General features: G+C 38.8%; 1 protein-coding gene across 2 annotated transcripts in view; it reads left to right on the top strand.

The window, feature by feature from the left end:
* The window catches only part of Hspa4l (heat shock protein family A (Hsp70) member 4 like), a 58,349-nt gene extending 37,452 nt beyond the window's left edge, over window positions 1-20,897 (top strand). The window contains exons 14-20 of one of the 2 annotated variants that reach the window (XM_048333539.1): window positions 4,631-4,729; window positions 8,062-8,199; window positions 10,095-10,220; window positions 10,952-11,059; window positions 16,828-16,947; window positions 17,117-17,278; window positions 19,509-20,897. In XM_048333539.1, coding sequence (XP_048189496.1) covers window positions 4,631-4,729; window positions 8,062-8,199; window positions 10,095-10,220; window positions 10,952-11,059; window positions 16,828-16,947; window positions 17,117-17,278; window positions 19,509-19,697 — 942 coding nt within the window. In that variant the 3' untranslated portion in view covers window positions 19,698-20,897. The remainder of the gene's footprint in view (window positions 1-4,630; window positions 4,730-8,061; window positions 8,200-10,094; window positions 10,221-10,951; window positions 11,060-16,827; window positions 16,948-17,116; window positions 17,279-19,508) is intronic. The other variant, XM_048333538.1, reaches the window with a different exon arrangement.
* Window positions 20,898-25,691: the final 4,794 nt, after the last annotated feature.

Below are 25,691 nucleotides of genomic sequence, written 5' to 3'. Positions count from 1 at the left end.
ATCAAAATTTAAAAAAGAATACTCTTTATCTTCTAAATTGTAATACATTATTCAGGGACTTACACATCTTTTGTACAAAACAAGTGAGTTTGACATTGTCTTTAAGTTCTTACTCCCTAGTAAAAACATTTTGCCAAGTGAAAGCACAGACCCTTGCTTGGCTCAAGCCCTATTACCACCATTTTAGCTTATGGATAAAACCAATTAAAATTAAGTTTTGTAACTTGCACACATTTTTAGACTGAAAATATAAGTATTTTAGGGTTTAGTTATGGGACATCTGTATTAGTTAAGCAGAGGAATATACTATACAGTAACATTCAAATGCAGGGTTTTTTTCTTTTTTTTGTTTTTTTGGCCAGTCCTGGGCCTTGAACTCAGGGCCTGAGCACTGTCCCTGGCTTCCTTTTGCTCAAGGCTAGCACTCTGCCACTTGAGCCACAGCGCCACTTCTGGCCGTTTTCTGTATATGTGGTGCTGGGGAATTGAACCCAGGGCCTCATGTATACTAGGTAAGCTCTCTTGCCACTAGGCCATATCCGCAGCCCCGGTTTTTTTCTTTTTTATGAAAGATTTATGGGTCACTGAGTTTAGTCTTCATATATACTATGAAAGGAAATGAGTGGAACTTAATTATATTGCATTGCATTGAATTTTCAACATTTTATATGTGCTCTTTGAAAATTGTTAATGGCTTTGTTAGATTTTTTTTTCCCCAGTTGTAATGGAAGATCTGCCCTAGATTTTTCCTTATATTTATGCATCTTAGGACTGGGTTTTTTTTAGCCAAGCATGGTGATATGTGTCTGTAGTCCCAACTATACAAGTGGCTAAGATGGGACAATTGCTGATGAGTCCATGAGTTCAAGACCAACCTGTGCAACACAGCAAGTAACACCCATCTCCAAAAATGAGGGTTATTTCTATAAATTCCAAGACAATGTCTCCTTTCTTAAGGTTGTCTTTTTTCTCCTCTTTTGTCTGTTTTTTAGCGATTATTGTATAATCTTCTAGACTGATGAAAATATAATCACTATCATATAAAGAACTTCATTTAAGACAATTGTATGTTTCCTATGTATTATTTCATTATCATGTCATCTCTTATCTTGGTTTAAAAAGAAATGTCCTAATAGTAATGAAACAACTTTCCATAAATTAACATGGGGCAATTATGTTAATTTTATTCCTAGGTTACTATGATTGCAATTCACAATAAATTTAGGGCTGGGAAGTAGCTCAGTGGCAAAGCACTTGCTTAGCAAGTGCAATATCCTGGGTTCGATCCCCAGTACAAAAAAGAAAAGACAAAAAAAATACAGTTAAAAAAAATTTAAACCAGACAGGTAAATTTAATCTATTAAGACATACTTCTTTTCCTAAAATCGAAGGTACTTTGCCTTCTGAGACCAGTTATTCATAAGCATTTCATTTTCATTGCCTCTCTTTTTGAAAGAATCTCTGCAGAGACTTTTAGTTTTCTCTATATAGAGTGAGATAGTCCAGGAATTGAAAATAAATTAACAATAGTATGTTATACAGGAGAATATAGCACCTTCTACTTTCAATAACATTACCTACTTACTGCTTCTGTTTGTCTGAGTCCAGTTAAACAAGGTTTTAGGATGATTTTTGGATACAGACTTAAAAGAACCCACCCATGAATAAAGCACATGGATTTCTGACATCTTTGGTTACTCAGATCCTTTTTTATAAGTCTCTAAGGCTTACTTAATTTCAGGTAGCTGAGGTTCCCTATATAAAAAAATTTCTAGCTAGTTATTGGTGGTTCATGCCTGTCATCCTAACTACTCAGGAGGCTGAAATCTGAGGATCATGGTTTGAAGCCAGTAGGGGAAGAAAAGTCCCAGAGACTCTTATCCCTAATAAACTAATCAGAAAAAAACAAGAAGTAGCACTGTAGCTCAAAGTGGTAGAGCACTAGCCTTGAGTACAAAGAGGCTCAGGGACAGCTCCCAGGCCCTAAGTTCCATGCTGAAGACCACCAAAAAAAAAAAAAAAAAAAAAAAAGAAGAAGAAGGAAAGAGGAGGAGGAAGAGGAAGAAGAATTTCTAGATAGATGTTTCTAGAAATACCTTCTACAATTTATATAACAAAGGGGAAATAAAGCAACTAGTCTTATGGATCATGTAATTAGCATTGTAGGCAAGCACCTTGACATATTTATTCTCTTTTCAATCTATACATAGTTGATATAATTAAATAAACTGTACTTTATTTCATTATTCTTCCTAAAGTAAGGTGATATTATTAGTCCCTTGTGCAGAGAGAGTTCTGAGTACTTTATTTCTTTTTGTTTTGTGGTCATGGATGTGTCATTTTGTTGCCATTGCTGGCCTTGAATCAGAATTCTCCTATTTTAGCCTCCCAAGTAACTAGGATTACAGGTGTGAGTCACATCTGACCTGAATATTTCTTACTAGTTATGTACGATTTTTCTCAGTATCCAGAAGTTTAAAAAGAGGCTTGAGGTTATTACAAAGTCATCTGTTATTTTCATCTCCACAAATGTGAACCAACTTCGTTTGGGGAGGAAAATAAGGTAATAAGGTGTTGTTACGCTTTCCTTACTGCTAACATTGCTGGCTCCAAGACAGATAAAAGAAGCCCAGATATATACAAATGAGAGCAGTCAGAACCATTTTCCCCACGAATGTCAGTTTATGACATTATTTTACATGTTTCACTCTAATTTACCTCAGAAATCAGTTTATAGATTGCCCACATTTCTTCAGTATAAAAGCATCTCAGAATTGATATTGAAGATACTGTGTTTTAGATTACATAAAAATTGTGTTATTTACTATACTAATGTACCACAATTTAACTGTTGACCATTGAGTTAATCTTTTTATCCTCTTATTTGATTCACAATATTTGAGCCAGATTCAAGTGGCTCATGCCTGTCATCCTAGCTACTCAAGAGGTTAAAATCAGAGAATCTCTGTCTGAAGACAGCCTTGGGGAGAAACTTCTTTAAAATTCTGAGGTTCCATCCACAGTTAACAAAAAAAATAACTTACAGATCACATGGCTCAAGTGGCAGAATGCCATTCGTGAGCAGGCAAGCCAAGTAAGAGCATGAGACCTAAGTTTACATATGTAGTTGGGACTTTTCCAGGTACTTCAGATATCAGGGTAAGCAAGAAAGAAAGAAGGTTTGTAGTCATCTGTAACTTATACTGTAGTAGGAAAAGGACAGTCAAGAAGCAATGAGATAGCATAAAAGAAGTAAAGGAAGAATGAAGATATGTGGCAGAAATTGTAATAGTGGTGACCATCAATGGAACAGGTAAGCTAGCCTGAAAGATTTTTCTAAAGCTATTTGAAAGTAAGGAATACTTTTGAATACTTACTTACCTAAATAGCTGGTGGCCCAAGCTGAGGGAGAAACAAGTTCAAATGTCCTGAGATAGGAAACTGGAGTAGCTAATATATGGGATGTGTAGAAGTGATAAAGGAGATGGTAGCAACAAAAAAAAAAAAAATGAAATTAGGATTATAGGTGCCAGCCAGCAGTGCCTGTAGTCCTAACTACTAAGAAGACTGAGATCTTATCTCCAATAAAACACACAGAAAAAACTAGTGCTGTGGCTTAAGTGGTAGATTGTTAGCATTGAGCAAAAGAAGCTCAGGAATAGACCCTAGGCCCTGAGTTCAAGCCACAGGCCAGCCAAGAGAAAAAAAGAAGAAATGAAAAAGAAAGAAATTGGGAAACCAAGAGATCAGTTAAAACTTTATGGTTCATGATAATAATTCTGGATTTTGTTCCTGTATCTGTGAGCAAACTCAGGGTCTAGGTATTGTCCCTGTGCTTTAGTGCTCAAAGCTAGCAGTCTATCACTTACCACTTGGGCCATGGTTCCACTTCTAGCTTTTTGAGGTTATTTAGAGAGATACTCTTGGATTTTTCCTGCCCAGGGTGGCTTCTAACTGTGATACTTAGATCTCAGCCTCTTGGGTAGCTGGGATTCCAAGTGTGAGTCAGTGGTGCCCAGCCTGAACTTCCTTTGTAAATTCATTAAAACTATGAATAAATTGCTACCATTTAATAGCAGTTATAAATTATATAAATTCTACTCTCTCTCTCTGTGTGTGTGAGAGAGAAAGAGAGAAGTTCTTTAAACATAAGGTAAAAAAAAACTTAAAAGTTTGCATTTTAATACTTCAAAGACATCTAAGTTTTGCTGAATTTCTTTTATATTTTACATTTCAAAAATATGTAGTTGTGTGATTTATAGGTTTTGTATCTTTTTCACTTTATATTCCCATTTTTTAGGTTGTTAATATTTTTCATGTCAAGTTGAAAGGTGTCTTGTTGGTAAGCTTACTTTTGTGAACCCTGTTATGCAGTTCAAGAGCAGTTTTCTGTATAATTCTTAAGTTGAGCATAGTTGAATGACACAAGATTTATTCATATAGCACCAACTAGGTCTTTATTTCACTTGTTAAAACTATTGTTACTATTTTTATTTGAAAACTGAGAGTCTGCTTTATTGTCCTCACACATCTCAAAATAGAATTGAACTCTGTTAAGCCTATTTCTTTCACTTTTTTTTAAACTGGAAAAGATACTGTATATATTGTAAAACACACATTTTCTTTCCAGGATAAAATGCAAGTTGACCAAGAAGAAGGTGGTCATCAAAAATGTCATGCTGAACATACTCCAGAAGAGGAAATTGATCATACAGGAGCCAAAACAAAGGTTTGGTTTACTGTTTTTTGTGGCTGTGAAGAGTGGGACAGCTGTTGTTGTTTTTTTGTTTGCCAGTCGTGGGCCTTGGACTCAGGGCCTGAGCACTGTCCCTGGCTTCTTCCCGCTCAAGGCTAGCACTCTGCCACTTGAGCCACAGCGCCGCTTCTGGCTGTTTTCTGTATATGTGGTGCTGGGGAATCGAACCTAGGGCCTCGTGTATCCGAGGCAGGCACTCTTGCCGCTAGGCTATATCCCCAGCCCGGGACAGCTGTTTTGGAGTTTTGTTGTACTAGGTTTTGAGGGCTTTTTAAATTTATTTATTTATTTTTGTAGGAAATGTCTCTCTTGCCCAAACTTGTAGCACTCAAAACCCTCCTGCCTCCATTTCCTAAGTAGCTGGGTTACAACCATGTACCTCTGCTTCTCACTCATGATTACAATGCTTGCTTTTAATGTACTGAATGTTATAAATCTTAGTACTATGGAAAAGTATAAAAAACTTATAGAAAGAAAAATCCATTTCTGTATTTTATTTACACTTTAAAAATAGGCCTTAATGTGAAATTTTATTTTGTTTGTTTGTTTTGTTTTTTTGGCCAGTCCTGGGGCTTCGACTCAGGGCCTGAGCACTGTCCCTGGCTTCTTTTTACTCAAGGCTAGCACTCTGCCACTTGTATATGTGGTGCTGGGGAATCGAACCCAGGGCCCAGGGCCTCATGTATATGAAAAGCAGGCACTCTTGCCACTAGGCCATATCCCCAGCCCCTTAATGTGAAATTTTAAATTATATTTCTTTATGACAGTGCTAGAATTTGAACTTAAGGCTTTTGCACTTACTAGACCAGTTCTCCCATATGTCATGTTCCTATCCCTTTTTGCTTTAGTTTACTTTTCAGGTAGGGTCTCATAACTTTCCTAGAGGCGAGCCTCCCTCAGACCACATTCCTCCTACCTGCACCTCAAAAATGAGTAGCCACAACTATATTTATTTTTGGGCCAGTCATGAGGCTTGAACTGAGGGCTCAAGGCTAGCACTTTACCACTTGAGCTCCTCCACTTCCAGCTTTATGGTGGTTAATTAGAGATGAGAGTTTGACAGACTTTCCTGCTTGGGCTGGCTTCAAAGTGGGGTTTTTCAGTTCTCAGGCTTCTGAGTAACTAGAATTATGGGCATGAGCCACAGGCACCTGGCTGGCTTATTTTTCATTTATTGTTTTAGATAAATTCTTTTTTTTTTTTTTTTTTTTTTTTGCCAGTCCTGGGGCTTGGACTCAGGGCCTGAGCACTGTCCCTGGCTTCTTTTTACTCAAGGCTAGCACTCTGCCACTTGAGCCACAGCGCCACTTCTGGCCATTTTCTGTATATGTGGTGCTAGGGAATCAAACCCAGGGCCTCGTGTATATGAGGCAGGCACTCTTGCCACTAGGCCATATCCCCAGCCTTAGATAAATTCTTGCTAACTTTTTTGCTTGCCTAGAACTGCAATGATGAGAGCATCACTTCATCTGAAGTAACTGGATTAAAGACCTGCATTACCATGCTCAGCTCCCCAAAATTCTTGTGTGTGTATGCATGTGTGTGCATACATGTGTGCATCCATGCCTGTACTAAGGGCTTGAACTCAAGGCATCTCACTTCTGCTTAGTGGCTCCTTACCACTTGAGCCACACCTCTAACCTAGCATTCTTCCAATTAACTGGAGGCGAACCCTTTAAGCCCAGGCTGGCTTCAAGCTATGATCTTCCGGGTCTCAGCCTCCATTACAGGTATAAGCCACTGGTACTTGGTCCCAAATTCTTTTGGCTAAAAGAAAAGGATATCTTTTTCAGTAACATCTTTCTCATTAGAAATCATACAGTTGAAATAGAACAAGCCAAATAAAGATAATTTAAATTTGCTATGCCTTGCATGTTAGAATTAACTATTCCTTAGACATTCGGCTGCATATTTTACAGTGTTTCTCTTCATTCAAAATATTTTTAGATTTAAAATGTTAGAGGATGAATGCTTATGTCATTATTTGTTCTTTGCATTTCATATAGGTATTCTTAAAATTGCCTTCTCTCTCTAAGCATAATGCTGTAGGATGTTTCAAATATTCCTTGATATAATCTATAGAATAATATTGTATTGTATGAATGTATTAACAAATTTTATTTATACATTCATCAGTTAATGGCCATGTGGTTGCTTTTTATCATTATGAATATAAAATAGTAAAAAAAGAAAAAAAACAGCCAGGTGCCAGATGCTTATGCCTATAATCCTAGCTACTCAGAAAGCTGAAATATGAGAATCATGGTTGCAGGCTAGCAGGGACAGGAAAGTCTGTGTGACTCTTATCTTGAATTAACTACCAAGAAGCTAAAGTGGAACTGTGGCTCACATGTTAGAGGGCTAGCCTTGAACAAAAGAAGCTCAGGAATAGTGCCCAGCCTCTGAGTTCAAGCTCCAGAACTGATGGCACAATCATCATAAGCATAGTTATGAGCAATTTACATATATTTATATCTATTTTCATTTTTCTTGGGCATATGAGAAGAAGTGAAGTGGCTACCTTACATATAATTTCCTTGTGCTTTAATGTTTTGAGAAACTTCAAGAAGCTTCCAAATATGGTTATACATTCTACAATTTCAATTTCTCCACATCCTTACAAGTACCAATACTTGTTATTTGCCTTTCTTACAAATTATAGCCACTAAACTGTGTGAGAAGTTTTAACGTGTTACATTTGGTTTGTTGGTTAGTTTTGTTTGGGGGGGGGCTCCTTTTTTTTTTTTAAACAATATTGAGGATTAAATCTAAGGTCTTATTCTTTCTTAGTAGGTAGGTGCTCTACTACTTTTGAGGTAAAGTCTCTTTCATGCCCAGCATGGTCTAGGCTGCAAGCCTCCTAACTTAGGCTTTTAACTGGATTGCTGGGGAAGAGGCAGACTGCCGCTTTACCCACTATATTTATTCATTACTCCATAGTTAAGACAGTATACACACACCACTATCACCAGCCATTGATTGACATGGAGCCTCCAAACTTTTTTTGCCCAGACTGGCCTCAAACCATGATCCCCCATCTCTGCCTACCATGTATCTTGTATAGACTTAAGCCCACCATACTTGGCTCTCATAGTATTTTTGATATGCACTTTCAACTCAGTATTTTTATGTGGAAAGGATTTAATCATACACAGAATATAAAATAGTATCAATGCTAAAGTTTTTTAATACAATACAGAAAAGGTATTTCACACTTTTTTAAACTATACTGCTACATTTCACATCTAAAACCATTCTTAAACTAGTTTTAGAAATTTACACTTGTTTTAAATTTTATTTTGCAGTCAACTTCTTCAGACAAGCAAGACCGAATAAATCAAACCATTAAAAAAGGAAAAGTGAAGAGTATTGATCTACCAATCCAGAGTAGCCTGTACAGACAACTGGCTCAAGACCTTCTCAATAGCTATATTGAAAATGAGGTACAGAAACCTGAGTTGATATTAGAAAGTGGTAATGCATGCTTTTTTAAGTCATTGATTATCTCCAAAATAAGGGAAACTAAATTCCTACAAGCAAATCATCAAATGCTTTTGTATCAAATACTGCACTATAATAATGCCAGTGGCTTTCATCTTAGTTACATGAAAACTATAGATTGTCTCCAGAATAAAAAAAAATCTTTCTGAAGCCAATGAACTTTATCTCCTTTTATTCTGTCTTTAATAGTAACAGCCAGCACAAGTCATAGCAGCTCCCCCCCCCCCCCCGTTTTTTTAAAAAATTTTTTGTCGGGCCTTGAACTCAGGGCTTGCATGCTGTCCATGAGCTTTCTGCTCAAACACTCAACCACTTTGAGCCACAGCTCCACCACTGGTTTTCTGGTGGTTAATTTAATCAGAAGCCAGCCCTGGCCTTTCCTGCCTGGGCCTGCCTGTGAACCATGATCCTCAGATCTTAGCCTCCATAGTAGCCAGGATCATATGCATGAGTCACCAGCGCCCAGCTAGCCGCTCTCTTCTTACATGTTGGTTTACAGACCAATGCTCTCTTCAAATGATTTGTCTTCCATTAGACATTTTTAAAATCAGTTGTCATTTTTATATTTTCTTACATTTATGTTTATGTACATGTTCATTTTACTGTTTTAGAAGTAATTTATATTTATCTTTTATTTTATTTTATTTTATTTTTTATTTTTTTTCCCCCCAGTTCCTGGGGCTTGGACTCAGGGCCTGAGCACTGTCCCTGGCTTCTTTTTGCTCAAGGCTAGCACTCTGTCAACTTGAGCCACAACGCCATTTCTGGCCTTTTCTATATATGTGGTGCTGAGGAATCGAACTTAGGGCTTCATGTATGTGAGGCAAGCACTCTTGCCACTAGGCCATATTCCTAGCCCATTGCATATTAATTTTATTTACCCATCCATCTCCCAATTCGCATTTCAATTATTCCATACTTTTTTCTTCTTCTTCCTCTTTTTTTTTGCCAATCCAGGGGCTTGAACTCAGAGCCTGGGCTCTGTCCCTGGACTCTTCTGTGCTCAAGGCTAGCTCTCAACCACTTGAGCCATGGCATCACTTCCAGCTTTTTTTGAGTAGTTTATTGGAGATAGGAGTTTTACCAGTTTCCGTCCTACTCTGGCTAATTTTAAACTAGGATTATAAGCATGAGCCACTGGTGCCTGGCATATCTATACTTTTTGGTCTACGGTTAATATTAGCACATAAATGTCTGTTGAGTCAATATACACTCAGTTTCTTTGGGTATATATTCAGGAGTAGAACTGATAACTTTGAAATAAAATCATAATTGTGTGTGAGTGTATTACTGGGCATCAAACTCGGTGCCTCTTGTGTGCTAGGCAAGTGCTGCCACTACTAAGCTATATTATCTTCCAATTCTATGTTCTTAGAGGACCTTTAAACCATTTCCATGGTGGGTGCAGCATTTTATATTCTCTCAGAAACATACAAAGATTTTATATCATGAAGTTATTTTCTATTAAAAAATGTGCTCGGGGCTGGGAATATGGCCTAGTGGCAAGAGTGCTTGCCTCTTATACATGAAGTCCTGGGTTCGATTTCTCAGCACCACATATCTAGAAAAGGCCAGAAGAGGTGTGGCTCAAGTGGCAGAGTGCTAGCCTTCAGCAAAAAAAAGATGCCAGGGACAGTGCTCAGGCCCTGAGTCCAAGCGCCAGGACTGGCAAAACACACACACACACACACACACACACACACACACACACACACACACACACACACAATGTGCTCCTCCTAAGTGAAAAGTTGGTATTTCATTATGGTTTTAGTTTGCATTTGATTTATGTATCGCTAAAACATATTCTTATGACAGTCTGAAACTCTTTGAATAGGGGAAGATGATAATGCAAGACAAATTAGAGAAAGAAAGAAATGATGCTAAAAATGCTGTTGAAGAATATGTATATGATTTTAGAGACAGACTGGGCACTGTTTATGAAAAATTCATTACTCCAGAAGTAAGTTTGAATTTCCTAACTTTTATGAAAATTATTTAAATGATTTTTAAAAATCCTTCTATGAATTACATGAAGGGGTGTGTGAAATTTATTGCTGTCAATTTCCTTGAATTTGTATGGGGATGGTCCTTAGGGGTTTTTTTGGTTGGTTTGTTTTTTGATGCCAGTAGTGGGGCTTAAATTCAGGGTTTGGGCACTGTCTTTGCACTCTTTTGCTCAAGGCTAGTGCTCTTCCACTTGAGCCACAGCTCCACTTCAGCTTTCTATGGATAATTGGAGATTAGAGTCTCATGGACTTTTCCTGCCTGGCTTTGAACCATGATCCTCAGGTCTCAGCCTTCTTGAGTAGCGAGGATTACAGGCGTGAGCCACCAGCACCTGGCCATTCTTTTTTTTTTTTCTATATATGATTATGAATAAGTAAAAAAAAAATCAGATGGGTGCTAGTGGCTCACGCCTGCAATCCTAGCAGCTCAGAAGGCTGCGATACAAGGATTGAAGTTCCAAAGACAGTCAAGGCAAGAAGGTCCTTGAAACTCTTATTTCCAAGCAACTATCAAAAAAACATATATCCAGAAGTGGAGCTGTGGCTCACCTGGTAGCCCCTGAGCTCAAACCCCAGGACTGGCATTTAAAAAAAGCCTAAAGTTTAACATAAAATGCTTCTTTCTTTGATGTCTAATTGCTAAGGAAGGCATTTGTATTTAGTATCTCTTAAATATTATATCTAGGACATGAGTAAACTGTCTGCAGTGTTAGAAGGCACAGAAAACTGGCTTTATGAAGAAGGAGAGGACCAGCCTAAACAAATTTATGTGGATAAGCTCCAAGAACTAAAGGTAAATTTTTTAAAATCCCATGTTAGTATTTAGGAAATTGAAATTTTCTAAAACTTATTATGTGAATGTACAGTTTATTATTTTATTAAATTTTTAATTGGCAGAAGCTGTATATAATACAGTATCATCTATGTATACATTGCATAAAACTCAACCACAAACTAAATTTTTTCCCCTTTTTTTGCCAGTCCTGGGGTTTGAACTTAGGGCCTGAGCATTGTCTCTGGCTTCTTTTTGCTCAAGGCTAGCTTTTTCTGTGTATGTGGTACTGAGGAATCGAACTCAGGGCTTCATGCATGCTAGGCAAGCACTCTACCATGAGGCCACATTTCCAGCCTCCACAAACTGTTTTAACACATGCACTATCACACATTGAAACCTGATGCTGTGTGTGTGTGTGTGTGTGTGTGTGTGTACACTTAAAATCTCTCAGCAATTTTCAAATATATAGTTACTAACTGTAGTCACCCAACTGTATAATACATCTCAAACTTATTTCTCCTATCTAACTGAAATATTGTGCCTCTTAACCTTTCCCCATTGTTCCTCCCACCTGCACTGTTTGCCACTATTTTACTCTCTACTTCTATTAAACTTACTTCTTAGATTTATTAGGGAGATAATACAGTACTTGTCTTGTTTGTTTTCTTTTATTTTTTGGTGCTGGTCCTGGGGCTTGTACTCAAACACAGGGCTTCATGTATGCTAGGCAAGCATTGTACCACTAGACCACAGTCCCAGCCCTGAAATGTGCTGGGTTTTGGGGTTTTTTTTTTTGCCAGTCGTGGGGCTTGGACTCAGGGCCTGAGCACTGTCCCTGGCTTCTTTGTGCTCAAGGCTAGCACTCTGCCACTTGACCCACAGCGCCACTTCTAGCCGTTTTCTGTATATGTGGTGCTGGGGAATCGAACCCAGGGCTTCATATATGGGAGGCAAGCACTCTTGCCACTAGGCCATATCCCCAGCCCATGGGTTTTTTAAATTAAATTTTATTGACAAGGTGATGTACAGAGGGGGTACAGTTATATAATAAGGTAGGGAGTACATTTCTTGTCATATTTGTTATACCCTCCCTCATTTTTCTTTCCTTTCCCTAGTTCAGATAAGCACATATACAATAACCAGTATACCAAAATCATACAGTGACCACAGGGGGTATGCTAAAGGACATTCACCTAGTACATTAAATATAACGACAACAATAAAATCTCTTGTTTCCATCTCTTGTAGTTCATTTTGCTTACCCTCATCTTATATAATCATATGTACATAGCTGTTGAGCTATTGTGATCCTCTGATAGGTCTATCCTAGACCTTTTTATGTTTATTTAGTAATTGTTTGGTTTTAGAGACATACTGTAAAGTCGCTGACCAAAACATGTGGAAATACCAATGAAAAGAAGTTTCTTGTTTTGCAGACATGATCTCTACTGTCTCCCCACACCCCCAACAACCACATATCAGGAAGACCTTGCCTCTTTGTTGTCTGTGTTCTAGACTTGTCTCGCTCAACATTATGTGTTCAAGATCTGACCATTTCCCTGAAAATGCCATTATTTTGTCATTTTTATTTTTATTTTATTTTATTTTATTTTTTTGGCCAGTCCTGGCTTCTTCTTGCTCAAGGCTAGCACTCTGCCACTTGAGCCACAGCGCCGCTTCTGGCCGTTTTCTATATATGTGGTGCTGGGGAATCGAACCTAGGGCCTCGTGTATCCGAGGCAGGCACTCTTGCCACTAGGCTATATCCCCAGCCCTATTTTGTCATTTTTAATCGCTATGATCCATTCATCTGTAGTGGGGCATCTGGGTTTCCATATTTTGGCTATTGTGAATTGTGCAGCGATAAACATGGATGTGCAGGTGTCTTTGAGATATCCTGGATCCTCTTGTTAAGGATAGATGCCTAGGAGTGGTATGGCTGGGTCATAGGGTATGTCTATGCTGAGTATTTTGAGGAACCTCCATACTGTTCTCCAGAGTGGTTGTACTAGTTTACACTCCCACCAACAGTGGAGAAGGGGTCCTTTTTCTCCGCATTCCCTCCAGCATTTGTTGTTGCCTGAATTCAAAGTATAGGCCATTCTAACTGGAGTGAGGTAGTATCTCAGGGTTGTTTTTATTTGCATTTATTTCCTTTATTGCCAGGGATGTTGAACACTGAAATGTTCTAACTTTAAAAACATGTTGAACCAAGGAGCTTCTGGCTCATGCTTATAATCTGGCTACTCAGGAGGCTGAGATCTGAGGATCACATGTTCAAGGCAGCCAAGACAGACAGATAAATCTAAGAGATCCTTATCTCTCATTCACCAATAAAAAGCCAGAATTTGAGGCATAATGGTAAGAGTGCCAGTGTGAGCAAAAGAGCTTACATAGTTGACAAACTCCTGAATTCAAACCCTGGTTCTGGCATACTCTGTGTGTGTGTGTGTGTGTGTGTGTGTGTGTGTGTGTGTCTGTGTGTGTGTGTGTGTGTGCACGCACGTGCATGCACATACACACAAATATATCCATAAAGCATTTTGAGAAGTAGAAAATGTTATATAACTCAAATAAAATAATATACAGCCAAATTATTACTAAGATGCTTTTTTGTTGTTGTTTTCTCCACCAGACCTGGGGCTTTAACTCGGCCTGGGTGCTGTTCCTTAGTTTTTTATGTTTAGGGATAGCTAGCACTGTACTACTTGAGCCACAGCTCCCCTTCAGGCTTTTCTGGCTTTTTCTGGTTGGAGGTAAGAGTCTTATGGATTTTCTAGCCCTAGCTGGCTTCAAACAGCAATCCTCAGATCTCAGCCACCTGAGTAGCTAGGGTTACTTTTAAGAAGTGGTGATATGTATCAGTTTGATATTTTAGCCATCACAGGAGTCATCCTTTCATTTTTCACTACATTGATTTTGGAAAGTAATACCACACTGAAAATAGTACTCCTGACTGGATACAGTGCCTCATATCTATAATTCCAGCTACTCAAAAGGCAGAAGTTGGGGGAAATTGCAGTTTCAAGGCAAGTCTGAGAAAGAGTAAGACCTTCCCCCCACTCCCCAGGCATCCAGTAAGCCAGGCATGGCAGTATGTACCTGTGATCCCAGCTATGTAGGAGGCATAAGTAGGAAGGTCATAGTCCACAGCTGGACCAGACAAAAACTGGAGGACCTGAAAAAAATTCCTAAACTCACCAAAAGACTGGAGCCATAGTTCAAATGGTAGATTTCCTGGCTAGCAAGTTTAAGACCCTGGGTTCAAGCACCCTGGTAGTACCAAAATTTATAAAATACCCTGTCTTAAATGTCCTTATAGGAAGAAAGGGGTTTCTGTAGGTTGATGGTATGATTTTTCAGGAAAGACCACTGTTGGCTTCCTTCTCCATGATAGTTACCCAACCTCTCCTCACTTTTAAAACAATATTTAAGAGATTAGAACTTTCTGTTGGTTAGATTAAGAGAAATTTCAGTCTATCCCTCTTAGTGTGGATCAAGCAGTGTTTTAATGTACATATTAATTACCTAGTCCCTTACTGAAATGTAGATTCTGACTAAGTATGAGGGTCTTAGACCTGAAGTGATTCTGATGTTGCTGATCCCTGGACTATTCTTTCTATAGTAACAGTTTAGTTACATGGATGCTAATTGATGTCTTCAATAGGATTTTAGAATGTGTGCTAGGGATAATGAGCTAGTGGGTTACAAAACATATGACTTAAGCTAGAAAAGTCCTAGGGGTTTGCAACCCAGTACTCAGGAGACAGAGACAGAAGGATTGGACCTCAAGGCTAGTCTGGGCTACAGCCAGACCCTGTCTTAAAAAATATGAAGGCCAGCCTATTCAAATCAAGTACATAGAACATGAAGAGACACTGAAAGTTTTAAATGACCTGGGAATAAATAAGCTTCCAGAAGTCACCTTCATGTCATTAAAATTTACAGAGAATAGATGCCAACTGGAAAATTTAAGTTTACAAGTAGCAAAACTAACTAAATTCTCACTCTTACCAAAATTCATCAGTCTTAACCATAATGTTGAAAACTGTAAACATCCTTCTCAGAGATCCCTTCTTTATTAAATTTTTTGTGCCACTAATTTTAATAGAAAAATAAATAAAAATACAGTACTTATACAGGCACCAATGGTTCTCATCTGTAATCCTAGCTGCTTAGGGGCCTGAGATCTGAGAATTGCAATGAAACTAGGCAGTCTCGGAGAACTCATATCTCCTATTAATTACAAAAAATGCCAGAGGTATGGGGCTGGGAATGTGGCTTAGTGGTAGAGTGCTTGCCTAGCATGCATGAAGCTCCGGGTTCCATTCCTCAGCACTACATAGACAGAAAAAGCCAGAAGTGGTGCTGTGGCGGAAGAGGTAGAGTGCTAGCCTTGAGCAAAAAAAAAAGCCAGGGACAGTGCTCAGGTCCTGAGTTCAAGCCGCAGGATTAGGGGGAAAATGCCAGAGGTGAAGCTGTGGTTCAGAGTGCTAGCCTTGAGCAAAAAACCTCAGGGACAGCACCCAGGACCAGCACCAAAAAACAACCAACAAAAAAAAAAAAAAACCTCAGCAGTACTTGTTCCTTTTCAAAAATATTCTAGCTACTCTACTCAGAAGGCTGAGATCTGTGGATCTCAGTGCAAAGCCATCCCTGACAGACTTCTGGGTTAGTTGGTTGGTTGGTTTGTTGCTAGTTGTCTCCAAAACTGGACCTGGAGGGGGATGGCTTAAGTGATGTAGGACCAGACATGAGCAGAAAAAAAAAAGTACACAATGCTCTAAGTCCAAACCCCAGACTAGAAACAAAACAAAAAAACAGACCAAATACAATTACAGATAATAGTAATTAGCCATTTCTTAGTTTTGACAAGCCTGTAAGATGTTAACATGACCAAATAAAACAGTGAGAAATGTCTGGTGCTCATGTTATTTCTAACTTTAATGAGAATCTAAAACTTCTAAAATAAACTGATATTTAAATATATTTTTTAAAATTTGTAAGAAGACATTTTATTCTTCTAATGTGCTTCTCTCTAAAGTTAGAGAAACTTTCTTAATATTTAGAGATGCTATAGTCCAAGGACCTGGAAGAGGAGAAATACTTAATATGTAGTACATATTTTAAATGTAATAACTAAATCTAAATAATAAATGATATCAAGAAGTTGTATTATGCATTGTTAGTTTTGAAACTTAATTTTAAAGAAAGTGAATTCTGTATGTAGTAGAATATATCCTTATGGGGCTGGGAATATGGCCTAGTGGCAAGAGTGCTTCCCTCGCATACATGAAGCCCTGGGTTCAATTCCCCAGCACCACATGTACAGAAAACGGCCCGAAGTGGCGCTGTGGCTCAAGTGACAGAGTGTTACCCTTGAGCAAAAAGAAGCCAAGGACAGTGCTCAGGCCCTGAGTTCAAGCCCCAGGACTATCAAAAAAAAAAGAAAGAAAGAAAAGAAAGAAAGAAAGAAAATCTTCTTATGCTTTTCTTTTTCTAAGAATTTTATGAAGTTTTAGCACTGAGCTGTCAAAGAATTCTGTTTTGACTGGGACTTTGGTTTTAAGAAGAATCAAGAGGTAATTACAAAAGGATTGTTAGTTAAGCATTCCTGTGTAAGACAGTAAGAAAGTAGCCTCCAGAACTCACTGCTTTGCAGGAAAATAAGACAAAATACACTTTAAACTACCTATGTTCTCTTTCTGTTTATTATATTGTAAGCACTGAATAAAATTTTCAGTTAAAACTCGCATCTTCTTTTTAAATTGTCCTTATGTTCATAGAAATATGGCCAGCCTATTCAAATGAAGTACATGGAACACGAAGAGAGACCAAAAGCCTTAAATGAGTTGGGAAAAAAGATTCAACTTGTCATGAAAGTGATAGAAGGATACAGAAACAAGGTACCAGGCCCAAATCCTTTTCTTTTTAAGTACACATTGATTTTATGTTTTCTGATAATCTTTTCAGTTTCATGTTCTATTTTTATGTAGCTTATTGATATATAAGTTAGAAGTCATTTAGGATTTAAGTATTTTAAGCAGAAATTATCAGGGTTTTTTTTTTTAATAGGATGAAAGATATGATCATTTGGATCCTGGGGACATGGAAAAAGTTGAAAAATTTATCAGTGATGCCATGAGTTGGCTGAATAGTAAAATGAATGCACAGAACAAATTGAGTCTCACTCAAGATCCTGTGGTAAAAGTATCCGAAATAGTTGCAAAGTCAAAGGTAAGAAATTACAAAATTACTTGTTTAGGGGCTGGGAATGTGGCCTCCTGGTAAAGTGCTTGCCTTGCATGCATGAAACCCTGGGCTCCATTCCTCAGCACACATATACAGAAAAAGCCAGAAGTGGCACTGTGGCTCACGTGGTAGAGTGCTAGCTAGCCTTGAGCAAAAAGAAGCCAGGGACAGTGCTCAGGCTCACGTTCCACCACTGGCAAAAAAATCCTTTTTTAATGGGAGTCAGATTTCTCAAATAATCAACTTGCAGAAGAGCTTTTAGAATTTTGTCTTGTACTTTGTCAATTTTTAAAATGATTCTAGCTGTGGGATAATCTTTTGTTGTTTTTTTTTTGGTGGGGGAGAGAAGGTCTGTTATCAGTCATGGGGCTTGAACTCAGGGCCTGAGCTCTATCCCTGAGTTCTTTTGCTCAAGGCTAGCACTCTACTACTTTGAACCACAGTGCCACTTGTGGTTTTTGAGTGGTTAATTGAAGATAATAGTCTCACGAGGACTTTTCTTCCTGGGCTGACTTTAAACCAGGGTCCTCAGATCTTAGCCTCCTGAGTAACTAGGATTACAGGCCTGAGCTACCAGTGCCCAGCTGTTTCTTTTTTAATCTGTCATACAAGACCTGTTTTTAACTTTAAAGAGTAATACAAAGTGGAGGGCTGGGGATATGGCCTAGTGGCAAGAGCGCTTGCCTCGTATACATGAAGCCCTCGGTTCGATTCCCCAGCACCACATATACAGAAAATGGCCAGAAGTGACGCTGTGGCTCAAGTGGCAGAGTGCTAGCCTTGAGCAAAAAGAAGCCAGGACAGTGCTCAGGCCCTGAGTCCAAGGCCCAGGACTGGCAAAAAAAAAAGAAAATCAAAGAGTAATACAAAGTGAACTAAAGCAAATTTATGACTTCTGCCTTAGATATTCCAAACTCTTCAATGTGGTATAGGTCTTACTTTAACTTAGTTTGAAATGTATAAACTTCCATGTTAATACTCCTCCTTAAAAAAAACAATTACCTAATTTGAGGGCTGGGAATATGTGGCTTAGTTTCAATTCCTCAGTACCACATAAACAAAAAAAGCCAGAAGTGGCGTGTGGCTTCAGTGGTAGAGTGCTAGCCTTGAGCAAAAGAAGCTCAGGGACAGTGCCCAGGCCCTGAGTTCAACCACCAGGACTAGCAAAAAAAAAAAAAAATTACCTAATTTGAAATGAACATTACAATTTAGGAAACACTACTAATGGAAAAGTCAAAACTTATCGTAGAAGCTAGATGACAGTAGATTAAACCTATAATCCTAACTACCTAGGAGGCTAAGATCCAGAGGATCACTGTTAAAACCATCCCAGGCAGAAGAGCTCATGAGATTTGTTTACAAAACTAACCAGCAAAAAAGGCAGGTTGGAGGTATGACTCTAGTGGGAGAATGCTAGCTAACCAGGCAAGCTGAGTGAGCAGCAAAGCCCTGAGTACAAACCCACATACCACACACAAAAAAAGTCTGTTATAGAAACATCATGAAAAATAGTGACAAAAATTAATAAGACAATAGACAGGAGCTGGTGCCTCACACCTGTAATTCTAGCTATTCAGGAGACTGAGGTCTGAGGATCATGTTCAAAGCCAGCTCAGGCAGGAAAGTACATGAAACTTCTCCCTTGAGAAGTTTGGTTAAAATTTATTATAACTGCCTTGGAGCATTGTGTATGTATGTGTGTGTGTATATATATATACATATATATATACACATGTGAGTATATATATATATATATCAGAATTAAAAATGAGCATTTCTTCACCACAAATCATAGTTCTAGGAATTAACCTTTAATAAGGGCTGGGAATATGGCTTAGTGGTAGAGTGCTTTGCCTAGCATGCATGAAGCCCTGGGTTCGATTCCTCTGTGCTATATATAAACATAAAAAGCTGTAAATGATGCTGTGGCTCAAATGGTAGAAGGCTAGCCTTGAGTAGAGAAAGGCTCACGGACAGAGTCCAGGTCCTGAGTTCAAGCCCCAGGACCAGCAAAAAAGAAAACTTTACTAGTTTCTAATTTGCCACATCATGAATTAGCCAGAAAGTAAATTCTTCATAAAGCATTTTAAGATATGGTTATATAAATTGAGCTACCATAACAGATTCAGGAATGTGGAAATACAGAAACATAATGTAGAATTTTGAACGTTAGTAGCAGGTTCTGTAATACTTTAAATATAATGTATCTCTTTAGGAACTGGATAATTTCTGTAACCCCATCATTTACAAGCCTAAACCAAAAGTGGAAGCTGCTGAAGACAAAACGAAAGCTAACAGTGAACACAATGGACCAATGGATGGACAGAGTGGAACTGAAACTAAACCAGATACAACAAAAGACAGCTCACAGTATACTAAATCTGGAGAGATGGAAGTGGACTAAGTTTTAATTTTACCTTACACAATTGAAACAGTGCAAGTAACCAAGGGTCTATCCATCTTTTACATCTGGTACACACAACAGATGATGTTCAGTTGTTCTTAACTACTTTTTGTCATTTGTTTTTTGGAGTAGTTTTGAAAAGTGTTCTATATGGAGTGCACTTCTATTCATTTCCATTGCTGCTTATGTGAGCTTTAGCTGAATATAGATTTACAGGTCAGTTCAAGCTTTCCTAATATCAAACATGCAGGATTGGTATGTAATGAATGATAGTCTCCCTTACTTACTGCTTCTATTAGATAGAGCGCAGTTCCTTTATTCAGGAAAGGTTACTGTATTACATTATTATTACAGAAGCAGAGGCTTAGTTGCATTGTTCATTTAAAAAAATACTGAAACTGTCTAGGCTTAAAGCCACTGAGGCACTGATGTTTTTTTCTAGCTATTTTACGGTTATAATTTAAGTACTAAAACAAGAGGTTTCTCGATCAATTAGTCCATCTCATTTATGTATCCTGAGAATTCAAGTCTTGTTGTCATAACATAAATGAACTAAATCACAGGTGGAAAGTGCACAATTTTATGTAAAGGTGACACCAGCATTTTGCTTTTATTAGTAATATGGATTGATGTTTTCTCAGAGTAACTGTCTTTTTCATTTGAAAATTTTGTTTTTCTTGTCCTAAAGACCAGCTGCTGCTAAACTAATGCTAGCCTAATCTTAATGTTATAGGGAAATGCTGTTGACCTACTTGGATATGCATCTGTGATGTTGATAACCTTGTTTCCATTTTAATAGTTGTCTCAGTTTTCTTAATTGATTTCATTAGTAATATTTTAACATGGAGTAGGCAGAAATGGCACAAAATGCACTGCATTATATAGATTTATCATTGATTTAATGTTATAATATAAAACACTATTAAATAAGCTGTGATATTTCAAAAGGAGCATTTACACCATGGTCTTAGGAAATAATGCTTGTAATAAACTTAACTGTGTTACTTATCAGTAGGCAAAATATATAATGTTATGTAGTATAATATGATATGATGTGATTAAATTATAGTTCCTGCTGTTAAATTACCTTTTGAAACCTTGGCTCTAGTTTCAGTGCTTCTTCAATAATTAAATGGTAGATGGGACAGTAAACTTAAGATACATTAAGGACCTAATCTGCCCAGAGGCTCTAAAATGTTTATGGAAAAAGATTGAAGTAACATTGCATCATACAAGAAGCACAGTCAAATGGATGGGCCCTTAGGTTCTCAATGCCAGTTGACTAGATTGACTTAGGTTAACATTTTGAAAGGCTCATTTTTTTCCCTACATCTAATTTTTTCCCCCAAACTATATTAAGGTGTTTTTTTTAAAACCAAAACTTAGTGAATGTTATATTAAGGTGAAGTTTTGTCTTTAGGGATTGTAATTTCTTGCATCCAGCTGTCTCATGGAGATTTTGTTCCTACAATGTAGCTTTCACTGAAAGGAAAATATGGAGCAGTGCATGTTTCCAGGATTTTTACTCAGCCTTTATGGGAGATTGATTGATTGATGGCCAGTCCAAGGGTTATGAACTCAAGGCCTGGGCACTGTCCCTGAGCAACTTTTTGCCCCAGGGTAGCACTCTTTCACTTGAGCCACAGTACCACTTCTGGCCTTTTCTGTTTATGTGGTACTGGAGACTTGAACCCAGGGCTTCACACATGCTAAGCAAGCACTCTGCCACTAAGCCACATTCCCAGCCCAGATATTCTACTTTTTTGCATTTAGAAAGTCTAGGCTGGGATGTAGCAAAGTGCTTGCCTTGCAAGTGCAAATCCTGGGTTCTATCCCCAGTACCAAAAAAGAAAAAAACAAAAAATGCAGTGCCTTTAGAAAATCTTAGAGGCCTGACATACTTTTTAATACCTTAAATGAAATAAGTACATCAAATAAGGGAAAAGTACATTTTGTATATCATGTGTATAATTATTTCAGAAAAAGCATGATTATGATTGTGAAGCAATATTTCACATACCAAAGAGATATTTATAGCTTTTTCTTGGTTAGAACCTATACATACTTAGATGGTATCTGTGCCTCAGAAAGTTCCTGGGGGAAAAATGACAGTTCTACATCTGAACTGTCCTAGTACATCCTGACATTTTTCCATTGCTACTCATAAGTCAAGTTTTGTTTTTAGTTCATATAATATTTCATTTAATAAGTCAAATACCTCTAAAGATAATACATGTGTTCCTTCTACCAGTTCATTGTGAGGGATATTTTCTGAAACCATCTAACCTTAAAATGTAGTCATTAATTAAAGCATTTATTGAAAATGTTGCTTTAATATGGTTTTGAATAGGCAATAGGTTCAGTTCATTTCCAGTCTGCACTGAAATATGCAACACTACACAGAAAAGTCTCAACAAAAAGCTATTTAGAAATTATTTTAAAAGATGTAAAATCTGCACTGAAATATACAACACTACACAAAAAAGTCTTGAAATAAATAGCTATTTTGGAAATTATTTTAAAAGATGTAAAATGTTACTCTGTAGTAATGAAAAAAGAAATACAAATTACAGAATTATGAATCTGTGGGAAAAGTAAAAATGATTTTACTTGGATTCAGAAACAAACTCTTGATAGCCAGTTGAACTACAATTAGGAAAACAAGCGTTTGCAGGAACATGCACTGCTGTAATCTCAGTATTTAGTAGGAGATTTTAGCATTCAGGAGGCTAAGGTAGGAGATTTATGAGTTCAAGACCAGCCTGGGCTGTATACATAATTGTTTAAAAATCAATTCCATTTGGGATTACAGGATTACAATTACAGGCTAGTAATGGACAGTAGGATAACGGTGTAGCAGTTGACAAGTGTGTTTCAATCTCAGTTCTACCTATTACCAGCTGCCTAAACCTTGGACAAGTTACTCCTCTTCTATGGGCCGTGGGCCTGTTGAGAAAACAGCTTTCATGGCATTCAGTCTTGTCTTCACTCGTTTGAGCTGCTTTGGATCACCAGATCTGGAGCAGAAGCCAGAACCACCCAGAGCTGGATGGTGGGGCTCCTAAGAGTCTAACTTATTTAATAATACTGGAGTTTGAAACCCAGGTCCTAGACACTGTACCTTCATTCTCTCTCTCTCAAGTCTGGCACTTGACCACTTGAGCCACAGCTGTACTTCGGCTTTTTGCTGGATAACTGGACATAAGAGTTCCATGGAGGGGCTGGGGATATAGCCTAGTGGCAAGAGTGCCTGCCTCGGATACACGAGGCCCTAGGTTCGATTCCCCAGCACCACATATACAGAAAACGGCCAGAAGCGGCGCTGTGGCTCAAGTGGCAGAGTGCTAGCCTTGAGCGGGAAGAAGCCAGGGACAGTGCTCAGGCCCTGAGTCCAAGCCCCAGGACTGGCCAAAAAAAAAAAAAAAAAAAAGAGTTCCATGGAGTTTTCTTCCTGGGCTGGTACTGAACCTCAATCCTCAGATATCATCCTCATGAGTAGCTAGGATTACAGGCATTTAGCTATCTGTGCTTGAAGGCTCTAACTTAGTTATGCTAGAAATTAAAAGTTTCTAAATCTCTTCCCATAAAGCCAGTTTCATCACATAACCAGAAAAGGATATGAGAAACAGACCTTTCTAAACTTTCTCATAAATATAGGTGCAACAAATTATCAATTTTCTAAATGCTAGAATATTGAATTAATATATTTATACTACCAGGTTGCATCTCAAGGATGCAAGCAAAGGTTTTAATGTTAGAAAAATACAACATTCTCAGTATTAACAGATTAAGAGAAAAATGTGTTATCCTAACAGATTCTGGAAGCATTACGATTTACTACAATTTTAGCAGGGTGCTGGTGGCTCACGCCTGTATTTAAATAACAGGAGACTGGGCTAGGGATATAGCCTAGTGGCAAGAGTGCCTGCCTCGGATACACGAGGCCCTAGGTTCGATTCCCCAGCACCACATATACAGAAAACGGCCAGAAGCGGCGCTGTGGCTCAAGAGGCAGAGTGCTAGCCTTGAGCGGGAAGAAGCCAGGGACAGTGCTCAGGCCCTGAGTCCAAGGCCCAGGACTGGCCAAATAAATAAATAAATAAATAAATAAATAACAGGAGACTGAGATCTGAAGATCACAGTTCAAAGCCAGCCCAGGCAGGAAACTCCGTGAGACTTTTATCTCCAATAAAATACTCAAAAGAGCAGAAAGTGATGCTATGGCTCAAGTGGCAGAGTGTTCACCTTGAGCATAAAGAAGCTCAGGGACAGCATTCAGAATCAGAGTCCAACCCCAGGACTGGCAAAAATAAATAAGAAACACAGTTCCAAACTAATACAATAAAGAATACAACAATAAAGCGAGTCACAAAGTTTTGATTTCTCAGTGCATTTAACTTATTTTAACAATATAATCTGTCAGGTATGCAGTATTGTCAAATAAAATGTACGTTAACAAAATATTACCAAAATACTATAATACTGAAAAATGCTAAACATCTGAACATGTTTCAGCCCTTTGTGTGTTAGTACCAGAGCTTGCACTCAGGCCAGGTGCTATCCTTTATCTTTCTTTCAAAACCATGCTCTATTACTTGAGCCATGCCGCCAGTTCCAGCCTATTTTTCTTTTCTTTTTGGTGGTGGTTAATTGGAGATAAATTCTCTAGTACTTTCCTGTGCAGGCTGGCTTCGAACTGTGATCCTTTCCTGTGTAGCTAGGATTACAAGAGTGAGCTACTGGCGCCTGGTGGTATAAATATATTTTAATTAAAATATTATAAAGGTGATGTACAGAGGACAGCCATTTTTTCTTTATTGAGATTACATAAATTTCACATTACAGGGGCTGGGTTCAATTCCCCTGGACCACATACATAGAAAAGGCCAGAGGTGGCGCTGTGGCTCAAGAGGTAGTGTACTAGCCTTGAGCAAAAAGAAAGAAGCCAGGGACAGCGCTCAGGCCCGAGTCCGAGCCCCAGGACCGGCAAATAAATAATTCACATGACACATTTTAACCACGATGATAAGCATCATTCCAATCTACAAAGTTTACGAAGTCTACGAACATTCAGAAAACTGTTTGTTCCAGCTCTGGTGAGAGGAACACTTCTCTCCTGGAGCTCGGCATCAGCTGTTCGCCCCTCCACCTTCCCTCCCTTCCTCCCTCCCATGGCCGCCCTTCCTCAAAGTCCAGGCGGCTGATGGGCCCTTGCTGTATTTTTCCACCTGCTTTCCTCTCATTCTGTCGATATTTTTAGAGTTGAAAAAAAAAAAGGAGCAAGAGTTCCTCAGGTGCTTAGCGGTAGCATCAGTTAACTGAAGATTTATTTCCGAAGTTAAGAACTACCCTCCTGGGGGCTGGGAATATGGCCTAGCGGCAAGAGTGCTTGCCTCCTATGCATGAAGCCCTGGGTTCGATTCCCCAGCACCACATATACAGAAAACGGCCAGAAGTGGCGCTGGGGCTCAGGTGGCAGAGTGCTAGCCTTGAGCGGGAAGAAGCCAGGGACGGTGCTCAGGCCCTGAGCCCAAGGCCCAGGACTGGCCAAAGGGAAAGAAAAAGAAATGTACTCACTGCCTTAAGTATGAAACTAACCCCTCTGTACTTTGACAATAAATAAATAATTTTTAAAAAACCTACCCTCCAGGGAATATGGCCTAGTGGTAGAGTGCTCGCCTCGTATACATGAAGCCCTGCGTTCGATTCCTCAGCACCACGTATATAGAAAAAGGCTGCAAGTGGCGCTGTGGCTCAAGTGGCAGAGTGCTAGCCTTGAGCAAAAAAGCCAGGGACAGTGCTCAGGCCCTGTGTCCACGCCCCAGGACTGGCAACAAAACAAAAGAACAACCCTCTGGAGTTGGAGGTAGCTTTCCAGGTGGATTAGAACCGCAAGTCGTGCCAACTGGCGCCCACAGCCGGGAGAGAGCGCGGCGGCCGGAAGAGCGCTCGGCGCGCACGCGCGGGCGGCCGCTCCGAGGGCCCGCCGCGTGA

This window comes from Perognathus longimembris, chromosome 24 (assembly GCF_023159225.1).
Source record: "Perognathus longimembris pacificus isolate PPM17 chromosome 24, ASM2315922v1, whole genome shotgun sequence".
Taxonomy (NCBI): Eukaryota; Metazoa; Chordata; class Mammalia; order Rodentia; family Heteromyidae; genus Perognathus; species Perognathus longimembris.
The sequence above is the reverse complement of the archived record's forward strand: the minus strand, read 5'-3'. Positions and strand labels throughout refer to the sequence as shown.